Source organism: Zosterops lateralis (genome assembly GCF_965231275.1).
Source record: "Zosterops lateralis genome assembly, chromosome: Z".
NCBI lineage: Eukaryota > Metazoa > Chordata > Aves > Passeriformes > Zosteropidae > Zosterops > Zosterops lateralis.
This window is the reverse complement of record NC_139800.1, coordinates 26275511-26287679: the sequence shown is the minus strand read 5'-3', so window position 1 is coordinate 26287679 and position 12169 is coordinate 26275511. Positions and strand designations below refer to the sequence as shown.

Below are 12169 nucleotides of genomic sequence, written 5' to 3'. Positions count from 1 at the left end.
TGAATCCTTATACAGTACAGTTAATGATGTATGCTGCTTTCCTCAAATCTATCAACAGGACTAGAAGAACAAAAAGAATTTGCAATTATAATTGTAACTTAAGAGAAACACTGCTGAAAACCAAAAACAATGAGTTTATTATTTTTAGATGATATTTTTGTTTTATGATGGCTTCAGTGAAATTATAGTCTTACGTGTGCCTATGATTTTTAATGTCCTAAGAAATGGGTTTGTCTGTACTCCTTCTTAAAGCAAGTTTTAGTTTTATTCACCAGCCTAAAGAATAAAGACTTTCAATTTTCTCTGAAGAACATGGGGAAAATTGTGCAAAAACTGGGTGGAAAGCAGAGTAAATCATTATCTTGACATAAATGTGGTGGCAAGACACCCTCCATCCCCCACTGAATGGGCATGAATTGCTAAGGAATTCACAGAATCATGAAGTGGCTTTTATTGAAAGCTACTTTAAAGCTCATCTCACGCCAGCTCCTCTGCCATTATGGTTTCTTCTGAGCTGATCTTCCGGCCAGCCCTGCTTTTCAGATACAATATAAACAAGTTATTCGTTTGGGTCCAGATTTCAGACTGAGACGTGTTCTTGGCCAGAAGAATGGGCAGACTCGCACTTGGTGGTAATTAGGAAGGTGTTTATTCAGGGCAAAGCCCAGGGTGTGAGTGTGCAAGTGAGCTGTTCTGGCTCTTACCTGCCCCTAAGTACAGGGCTGTTCCCTTTGGAAATGAGGGGGAGTGACTTAGGTACAGGGGGCATTGACAGGGCCATTTTGGGGCAAAAGTGGTGTGAGGACACCTGAAGTCTTGGCTGAGCCACCTGGCTTCTGCCAGAGCAATCAAGTACTAGGGTGTGTCAATTGATAAGATACAATTGACACACAATTGATAAGATACAGTGGGCTGGGAGAGGCCTATAGTGAGGGTAAACAACAGATATTTGGGAAAGGGAGGGGTTGGTAGGGATGAGCTATTACAGAAACTATTACAGAAACAGGTAAAACCATACAGAACTTTAGAAATCTCAATCACACACATCTACATGCCATGGGCAGGAATACCTTCCACTAGACCAGGTTGCTCCAAGTCCCATCCAATCTGGCCTTGAATATTTACCTGCATCCATTCTGTAACTCTTCAGCTGTTGCTCTAAGAACCATTTAAGTATTATATGCATTGTATTCCATAGCTATTTCATTGAAAAATACAGAACTAAATGATTAGGTAATATATTAATTTCAGTGTTTTCAAACAGTAAAGTCATTAGATCAGTGAATCTATGCTTGTATGTCTTTAATTATCATCAGATTTTCAGAAACATGCTGGACCAGCTGTTTGAAAATGCTCATACTTTCGCTTTAGATAAACCTTACCACTTTACTCCGGATGAACACCTAATTCTTACTGTTTAAAGCATATTCATCATTTAAAAATACATTAAAGCTATTCAAGCTCATGCCACATTAATGTTAAATTGCAGCTTTATATAAAAATACTTAATAGTTAGGACCTGTGGCATAACTGAAAGTTTGTTTAGAAAATATACAAAAGCCTTTACCTACTAATCACTGCAAAATATTAATTACATTGAGAAATTCAGAGAGGAACTACCTACTCAAGCCCCTTTGAATAATGTGTTGTAGTCTGAGCTGTAAACCATTCTTTTTAGAGCCTTTTTTGACTTTTAATATGGATGTTAGAATCTGTCTGGAAATTCTAGCCATGCAGAAATAACACAGCCTTCACGGAGCAGTTTCTCCTGTACGTGGTGGGTTTTTTTTGACCCCAGAGGAATCAGCTATGGGCTCAGTTGAGTCCATGGATAATATGTTGATGTCCATTTAGTCTGAAGTTAGGAGGGCAGCTCATGTTTCTTCCAGCTCCTGGCCTCTCTGGGAAGGCTGTCATCAAAGCTGGTTTTTTTTTGCCAGTACAGTCTTGTTCCTGAAAATAATTATTCAGGTTTTTAACCTTCCATCCATGAGTTGTCTTACTGGCTTCAAGCAAAAATCTGAGAGGAACAGCACCTTTGAAAGCATTTCCTTCTACAACCCTGTCCCTTAGTAGGAAATAAAAAATCAGCATGACACCTTCCTTTTTCATCCAGAACTGTAGTGGTAGAACAAGGAGGAGTGTTTAGATCAGATGTTAGGGAGAAATTCTTCCCTGTGAGGGTGGTGTGGTCCTGCCAGCTGTTGCCCAGAGAACCTGTGGCTGCCCCATCCCTGCGAATGTTTAGGGCCAGGCTGGACACAGCTTGGAGCAACCTGGGATAGTGGAAGGTGTCCCTGCCCATGGCGGAGGGTGGAACATGGTGGTCTTTAAGGTCCCTTCCAACCCAAACCATTCTGTGGTTCTCTGACTCTACAGTTTAACATGGAGAAGTATATTACTTGGAGTGCAAATGTATTACAGATGTTTCATTTTATTTTTTTCTCCTAAGGTTTTATCATACCAGAAAATAATTCTCAAACCAATATTACAGTAAGTTTCCATGAACTAGCTGAATATTCTCACTTCTATAAGATTTACTCTGTATTTTGCTCCAGATGAGCCAACTGTTATTCAGACAATGTGAGTGTCAACTTTTAGAGTTTTATTTTGACAGTTGTTATATTTTCATGCTTCTCAAACCTTGAAATATCAGTTGAGTCTGAGACAGATAAACTTTTTTGGTTTGTTTTCTTTTGTATGAGTAACTTTTTGGTATATACATCAAAATTGTCAGTCTTTACCTTCTGGTGCCTGGTTGAGACTCTGCAAATACTTCAAGAATATGATCTTATATTTTACTTTTATTTTTATTTTTCAGTGCATGACTGTGAAGCACTGTTTACTAGATGCTCCTTTACTCATATTATGAATTATGAAACTGCAGTGTAATGAACTTCTTTACCTTAACATCAGCCTGAATTCTGTTGCTTTTGGAATTAAAACTGCTTCGAAATTCCTAACTGTACTTTAACACCAACGGTTCCATTTTCTCTTGAAAAAAATTAAATGTAAGGTAGGTAGAAGTGTCTGTACTGAAAAAGATTCTTGTTTCCCATTATTCAGACCAATGCTATATACAAAAAATGAAAGGTATAAATTTTCCTTCTGAACTTGCAAGTCAAGGGAGATGCATTTTTTTGCTATTTATTGACAAAGAATAGTATGCACTTGTGTTAATTATAGACATTGTAAATGATGAGATTAAACTACTTGGCCAGACTCTTTATAAAATCTATGCAGAAAACCAGGATTTATCACAAGTCATAGAAGCGTCTCATAAAATGAGATGTATCTGCCTGGGAAGAAGTCTGTCTTGCTGCTGACAGCAGAGGGAGGCTCAGACAGCTGCCTTTTTGCGGTGGTGTTTTGGTGAGATGAAAACTTATAAAATAGTTTCTGACATCCTTTCAGTTTAGAATCCAAACTTACTGAATCAGTCTGGGTTTGCTGCTAACTACAGACTTTACTTCTGAACAATGCACTCATCTTTTCTTTGATTTTTTGAATAAACAAAATCCTAGACAATGACTACAAAATTATAATGGAAATTTAATGCAAAAAATACAGAGGAGAATAAGGCATAGAAAAGCATGTTCTTCAAAAATATGTTGTGTCCAGGAAAGGGCAGCTAGGGAAGAGTCTGCAGCAAATGTCTGATGAATGTCAGCTTAAGGACCTGGGAAAGGGGCTCAGCCTGGAGAAAAGGAGGCGCAGGGGGAATCTTCTGGCTCTTCACAACTCCCTGACAGGAGGCGACAGCATGGGAGTTGAGCTCTGCTCCCAGAGAACAGGGACAGTATGGGAGCAAATGGCCTCCATCTGTGCCAGGGGAGAGTCAGGTTGGATATCAGGGAAAGATTTATTGGTGCAAAGGCCTGTCCAGCTCTGACACAGGTGCCCAGGGCAATGGTAGAATCCCCATCCCTGGAGGGGTTTTAAAGCCATGTGGATGTGGCACCTGGGGACATGGGTCAGTGGTGGCCTTGGCAGTGCTGGAAGAAAGGTTGGAACTTTATGGGCTTAAAGGGTTTTTCCACCCTCAGTGATTCTAGGGTTCTATTTATTTGAATTTTTAATTGAATTTTACTATAATTATTTCATCCAATTTGATTCCATTTGATTGTTCATTTCCCATGGATATTCATGTAGTTCCATTTTCCATCAGTGTCTGACAAAAATGAATTACGTTTGTAAGGAATTGCCGACATCAGTTACATGCACATGCCTACACATTTCCTGATCACATCATATCAAATCATGCTTTTTTGATCTTCATCTGTACAATATAAGCCATTTTTGCTGTTTTGATGGAACTCTGACAGTTGTCTGAATATTTGGGATTAAACTACTGAAGTTGTCATGGTGTTTTATTATCCTTGAAAACTGTCAGACCTTTGAATAATCACTTTCTTCCATTATTAAAATGAATATCTGAATTCTGTCATGTTCCTCTATGACTCTAACCTCTATTTACTTTTAATTGATTTTGATTTTTCAACATTTCTTTTACATTGGTCATTGTCCTAAGAAGTCTTTCTCATATAGTTTTTTAAAAACAATCTTTACAGTGTTTTCCCTTCCAAGAAAGAAAGATGGAAAAAAACAAAGAAGAAAGGGTATGTGGTTTTTTATGCCATCTCAATTGGCAACTGTAGTGTTTTGGAAGGAAATTCTACCATTATCAACAATCTTTAGAAAATATTTGTTTATACAGAGTTTAGCTCCTTGTCATTACAATGCTTTCATGTTTCCACAAGTTTCCCCCAAACCACAGCTTCACATTACCCAGGCTGCAGTAAATGCCATCAGACACACAGACGATGTAATGAAACTGTTGGCTCATTTCTCAATTTATAATTGTGTTAACCTCTAGTGAACTACCCAGTATGTCCTGTAATTCCTTCAACATGGAGCAGAAGACATTTGAAGGGGACAAAGATGCAGATAACAAGCTGCTCTGTAGGAGAAGAAAATACAGAAAAACAATAGCTGCACTGCAGATAAAAAAATGTTTATAATGTAAAACCTGGATATTCAGAGATAAAAACAAAGACAACTAATTACTTGTAGCTGAAGCAGGATGTGTAGACAAAGGTATACACAGGGGAGGTATTGCAAGGTCACTTCACTGCTAGGGATATTAAACAGCACAATTTATATTGTTTTGAAGGACTCTCTGTACTTCTTTTTTCTACCTACTTTAACAACACCATCCACTTCAGAGATATTTATTCTCCCCATGTATTGAATCCTGACTTGACATGACTGTGTGTGACTTCAGTGGGTGAACACCTCAGAGGAGTGGTGTGAAGGTACAGAGAGGCTCTCCCATCTCTTACCTTATTGATAGAGGTTGCTCCTCAAGGTCAACTTGGGCTGAGACTTGTCTGCTTGTCCTGCAAATTAACACAGATTGACTCTTGTGAAGGTTTTCGTCTGACAGTCATGCCAGCAGGATCTTTCTTTGTAAACAAAGCAAGTAAGTCACATTATCAAACTTCCACAAAAATCTCCCCCAGGGTTGGAGGAGTGTAGGTCTTGATTGCAAGTGAGTTCAAGGTGCTGCAGCTGTCCTTAGAATCCCTCAGAGGAAAAGATGTTGGTTACACAATGACCACACAGAGAAATACAAACTGCAAGGAAAAACACAGTGGCGTAATTTTTTGTGTGGTTAGTGTTTAGTCAGGAGGCTGTACAGATGGCTGTGCTGGATATTTGTTGTGGTTTTACTCCAGCCATCAACTAAGTATCGTGCAGCCATTCACTCATTCCCCTCTGCTCCGGATAAGGAGGAAAATTTAAAAGCAAACAAAAAAAGTAAAGACTTTAATAATTGAAACAAAATAAAATGTTTCTTAAAAATTATAGTAATGATAATAATAATAATGAAAAGGAGAGAGAGGGAAGAACAAAGCTCAAGAGAAAGAAGTGATGTTTACAACCCTCTGACCGATGTCCAGTGTGTCCCCAAACAGAAATAGGCAGCTCCTGGCCAAATCCTCCAGTTTATTGTCCTGGGCATGACATTCTGTGGTATGGAGTATCCCTTTAGACAGCTGGGGGCGTCTCTCCTGGCCATGCTTTCCCCTGGTTTTTTTGTGCACCTGCTCAGGGGCAGAACATTGGACATTGAAAAGTCCTTCCCTGAAGTGAGCACTGCTGAGCAACTACTAAAATTTCACTGTATTGTCAAAGTAATTCTGATTCTAGATCCAAAACACAGCACTGTACTAGCTACTAAAAAGAAAATTAACTATACCGTAGATGAAACGAGGACAAAAGAAAATTTTGGAGAAAGCTTATCATCCCTGAAGGACTTCTATAGCTCAGTTTTCTCCAACATAGCAAGGTGTCAGAAGAGACCTGTGTGCAGCTGTCACTCCACTTCTTTCCCTGCTCCAGGTGAAGTCAAAATGCCATATTATTAATTTTCTGTGTATTTGCTGAAGTCTGCATTTCCCTGTGAATCTCGCTCTTGAGCACTTGTGTACAAGCCAGGCATCAACCTGTTGTTAACGCAGAGAAGAGTCAGGAGCACACCACAGCAGCCAGTGCTGTACAATTCTGCCTTTCCACCTTCCATGCTGGAAGCCACATGACCTCACATACCTCAGGATTTATCCAGTCATTTTCCACACAGGGAAATGTCTGAAAGAGGATGCAGTGGGCAGTATCTCTTTAGATACTTGTTACTGTTTCTACATCAGCAAAATCAAAGTTTTAGCCCAACTCTTATATGTTATTTACTACAGTTCCAATTTGGGAAACTGAGCATATGCTTCATTAAGGTGGAACTAATGCAAGTTTTTTTCAAATGAATCTGCACTTGAGTGTAGGTGCTGTCCTGAAAGTGAGACAGTAAAGGGCAACTTTGTGAAAAAAAAAAGCATGTTTGCAAAGTAGCATATTAATATAGGCAGATACATTTGCAGAGTGAGTTGTTTGTACAAAAAGTGAATTTCTGGGAACTAGATAGCATCCTATGTGTTTTTTGCAGTAGGAGGTCAAACTACTTGAAAATAGAAACTTTTCCAGAACTTAATTACAGATCATTATGGTATTATTAATAATAAGAGCATGACCTAGCATTTAAAGAAATGAAGATTAATCAGTTTAATCATCTTTGATTTTTTTAGATTTGCTTGTGTTCTCATCTTAATGACTCACTTTTTTTTTTTTTCTCCAGATGAGTTAAGAAGTTAGAGAGGTTTGTTTTTAATCATATCTAACAACTTACCTAAGAATAGCAACATTAGCTCCTCACACTGTGACATTGTTTAAGTTGTGCAGTCATGGAACTAAAAAGAAAAAAAAAAAAAACCCTTATCCCCTCTGCCTCCCAAAAACACAGTACAAAAAAGTAAATGATGGGGAAAACATGTGTTATTGCCTCATCCACAGTATCTAAATTTTACTATATAAAATCTATGTGAAATATCAGCTTCAAAACCTCTGAGTATATTGTGTGATATAGCACAGTTATTTCAAAAAGATCCAGGAAGTCATCCATTTTAAAATTACATTAAAGCACATTATTTCACTTGAAACTCAAGATATTTAATGTCTACAAAATATCAAAATTTGGGGTTCAGTGTTAGTAATTTGCATTACTAACCCGATAATTTTGCTGATCAGAACTGTCTGTGAGTTAGGCTATGGTGTGTTATTTATTCGAAATTAATCTGTATTGGCTTTGATACAGCTTACTCTCTTCATCCACCTTGTTCTGATGGTGTTGTTTCTAAAAACAGAAAAGGATGGACTTCCCTTCTACCATTACTGTGTTTATTTCCTATGTCACTCAGGATTTGTTCTTTTTCTCTGTTTCCATCAATGTAATGTTTCCCACTGACTACAATTAAAAATGTTAATAAGGAGAAAAATATGTCTTGTCAATATTTTTAGTCATCGGTACATGCACTGATACAAATATGCAGCACTACCTGTGTACTTGCATCTGTCTGCATGTTTTAACACCACAATCTAACGCCAACGTTTTGCTCAGAACAGGAGCACCATAGGCAACCCCTGAGGTACTCCTGTCATAAATACTTAGATACTAAAATTTTGAATTCACTTTACATTTTCCCTGAGGTGGTGTGAAATGCAGTGTCTTTACATTTAATGGTGATTTTTATTAGTAAAACCATGGGATAATTCTTTAATTGTTTTCCTAGATGTGACTAATATAATATCTTAGTTACAAAAAAACAAAACAAAACAAAACAAACCCACAAAACAAATAAACAAAAAAAACCCCAACCCCCCCCCAAAAAAAAAACCAAAAACAAAACCAAAACAAAACAACAACAACAACAACAAAAAAAAACAACAACAACAACAATAAAGAATTAAATTTGACTTGGTTCCCTAGATTCCATTCATTTCTATATCTTGGACTTTAAAAACTAAGGAAGCATGAGGTGGTTGTTTTGTTGGGTTTTCCACCTAGCCTGCTCTAAAATCTGAATGATTATTGTACCAGGTGTGTTTAGTCTGTGGCTACTTAAACTATAGACCAAACTCATGATGTCCCTGTCATCATTTGAAACCTTCCTAGCAACTAATTTAAACTCCACACCAGCTACTGTCATCAAGTCTTGGAATATTTTCCAGTTAAACCAAACCCAAGGATTATGCTGGATGCAGGTGGTCAGGCTGAGAGGGGTGTTCAAATCCTCAGAGTTATCCAGAAATTTTTACTTCATTCTGAACAGATGCAGGAATGTGGATGTCAGGTGGCATCCCTCTGATCTCTTTTGCTCTCTTTCTCAACATATTGTATGAAAAAAACTGTGTGGATTTGTTCCATTTAATTAAAAATAGAGATTTTTATCCTAATTGTTTTTATTAATTAGTTATTTGTTAGAGGTCAGGAGGAGACTGAAGATGTTTGCAGGTTTTATGTAGTCAATGAAGAAGATAAGAGGAGGGTGAAAGAGAAAGTAGAGATGATGTAAGCTTTCCTTGGAGTGAAATACACCTTGAACACTCTCCAGACCTGTGGCTTCTGGCTTGAACTGGGGTAAAGATCCACATAGCTCATTTCTCAGTGCAACCCACTAAAGAAATGCTGCTCATAGGGAAGTTTTATTCCCTTTTAACCTCGTTTTCCTTCCCATCAGGAGAGAATGGGATGATTTCATTGACGATTGCCTGTGACTACCAGATGACTAGTGATGGCAGGTAATGTTTTCAGGATTATAATGATCTCAAAACCAGGAGGGGGTTAGAACTTGAGAATGGTTTGATTTGATTTTGAGGCTTTGCAATGCTGAGAATCCCTGAGATCTACCAGGAAACAAATAAACAAACAAATCCCCACTAAAACACAAACAAACCAAAACCAAAGGAAAACAGGGAAACCAAACTAAAATAAAACAAAAACAAACAAACAAAAACCAAACAAAAAAACAACAAAACCCCACAAACAAACAAAAGAATGGTAGAGTTAAAGAGATCATACGTGGGTCAGCAACATTTGGTGATCAGTGACATTGAAGCCTGAAAGTCCTTTGGGAAACATCAGCACTTCAGACATGATGGTGTCTGCAAAAAAATTATTGAGACCCCAAGTAAATGTAATATAAGAACTTTAATGCATTTTATATTAATATTCTCCTGTATTTTGAGACAGAGAGTATTTCACTGTCTGATGTCTTTGCTCTTGCTAGGGTTTTAGCCTTATTTGATAATTATTTGTGAAGAGAAAGAAATGGGAGTGGTTCATAGGTAGCCATTCATTAATTACTGCTTCTCCGTGTTTAAAGCATACACCTCAGTCCTTCATGTTTTATTAGGAGGGAATTTTGTGTAAGATAATTTTATGTAAGGATAATTCATTAAAAATCTCCATTGAACTTGCTAAATTTCTGGGAAGAATTTTATTGTATTCAATGTTACTTGTTCTTCACTCACTGTGGAATCTGGAGCACAAAGCCATGGCTACATGGGGAATAGTGGTAAAGATGCCTTTTTACTCTGTTCTGGAAATCTTTCTTGGCATTCTTATTAATAGGAGTGAAAAATCCATGTTAATAATAACTGAATTTTTCTTTATGCCAAAACATGTTTCTCTAAGGCACAATTAATTTTTCAGAACTTGTTGGAAAATCTCCTACTGTTTGTACCATTGCTCTGTGATCAGAAAGGCTGACATATTTTCCACTGCTGTCAACATGGCAACTTTTATTTCATTTAAATTTAACTCTCACACACACGAAATACTGCTTTGACTAATTTTAAATCCCCATCATATAAAAAATAGTTTTATAATTGTCCGATTGCCTGACATTTTCAATATGGAATGCCCATAAAAGAGAATTTTTTTTTATGGAGGACAGGTAAAAAGACCATGAGGGAAACAGAAGATAATTAATGAAAAAAAACCCTCATAAAAAAGTGGAACAGTTCCAATGGGTATCTGTTTCATTCTACTTGTGCAATAAAGTTAAAGACTTGTTGTTATGTCAAAATTACACAGTAGTGCAGAAATCTTTATTTTTATAATCAGCAAATTTTTTAACCTTTTGTCTAGATAGTCTGCTCTTCTTCAGAAATGTGCCTCACCAAAGCAAGATACAATCGGAATGGCTGTTTTTCTTTTAAAATTTAAAATATAAAGAAACAGCAAACTTTCATAGTATTGAAATCTTCAGCAGAAAATACTTCTGTAAAAAAAATGGTGATATTTACACAGAAAATTAACCCAATTCGATGAATGAAATGCAATGAAAAAAATTTAACATGCTACCTGAAATTAAATAATGAGCTGTTACTCAGAATACCCGTAAAGCCATTATCCACTTAAATGTATTAAGCCTTCAGTTTCTTCAATGCATGATTTTATTTGTCTAGATAGAGATTGAAAATAGATCATTTAGGTTATCTCTGCTTTTTTATAGTGGTGGAAGTATCAATAGTGCCTATATTATATCCTTTTTTCTTCTGTGTGTTCTTCTGATTGAAATTCTACAGTCTGAGCAAAGTCAGACCTTTATGTTCTGCTTTTACCTGCCTCAATATCTGTGGTTTTACCTTGATGAATAATGCCCCTAAATGACAGAATTTTGTGGTATTGTATTCTGAACAATCGCAGGAAAGACAGAGAATGCTGAGGTGACTTTGAATGACAGAAATGTGGGTACTTAATACTAAAAAATGGTGAAATGAAATTAAGTTTAGTTCATTGTTTGTATCAGGACAGAAATGGTTGGTATAGAAGATCTGCAGCCAGAACATAAGCTTCCCAAAATTTGGAATTAGGCCTTTAGGTTTGAGGGTTCTTTAACAGGCTCTCTAAATTCAATACTTGGGCAGCTTCTAAAAATGCTAGAAAGGAGAGGTTTTAGAACTCACTGATAATATATCTGGTAACAAATCATCAGGAACAGATGGTATTCACCCAAGAGTTCCAAAAGAGTTCAAGTATAAAATTGCTGAACTATTAACTGTGCTTAAAATGGAATCAGTAACAGGAAAATGGAAGATGGCACATGCACAACAGTACAGGGAACTGCAGACCAGTAAATCTGAGTTCTGATGAACAAATTCATGTCTACTGCAAGAGAGAATAGGAATAAAAAAATAGATGAATAAACATGTATAAATAGGAATAACAAATATGTGAATAAATTTCCTTTTAGAGGCAAAAGTCACTGTGGCTTTCAGAAAAGTAACTTGTGCCTGATAAATTAAGTGAACAAACATACAAGTTTCATAACTTTCATAAACTTCCAAAGACCTTTATGTGAATTAAAAAAAAAAAAAAAAAAAAAAAAAAAACAACACCAAAATAAAGAAGATAGGTCACATGTTACTAAATGTCAAATAGAAGAACTAACAAAGGTGGAAATAAATGGTGAAAAATGAAAAGTGATCACTTTTGTAAGGCCAGATAGATATAGATATTCCTCTTTGAAATAAATACATCAATGTCTGGACAAAAAGGTGATAGACTTTGTATTTAACTCTTTTAGTAAGTATTTAACTCTATTTTGGGTCGTGAAAAAGACAGTTCAGCATGATGACATTTAAGACCAATTCTCAGTATATTTAGAGGTTTTAGATTAATTCTCAATATTTTAAATATAAAGAGTGTGCATTGTTCCTAACAATACAAGAGTTCCAAAGCAATACAATTGATTAAGCATATTATATGTTAAAA

General features: G+C 36.5%; 1 protein-coding gene across 7 annotated transcripts in view; it reads left to right on the top strand.

Moving 5' to 3' along the window:
* Positions 1-12169, top strand: part of RIT2 (Ras like without CAAX 2) — a 182728-nt gene that overhangs the window by 99481 nt on the left and 71078 nt on the right. For 3 of the 7 annotated variants that reach the window (XM_083883562.1, XM_083883561.1, XM_083883564.1), the window contains exon 5: positions 9129-9189. The exons of 3 other annotated variants lie outside the window; for them this stretch is intronic. In XM_083883562.1, coding sequence (XP_083739688.1) covers positions 9129-9143 — 15 coding nt within the window. In that variant the 3' untranslated portion in view covers positions 9144-9189. Of the gene's footprint in view, positions 1-9128; positions 9190-10907; positions 10976-12169 lie in introns of those variants that run through there. One more of the 7 variants, XM_083883563.1, reaches the window with a different exon arrangement.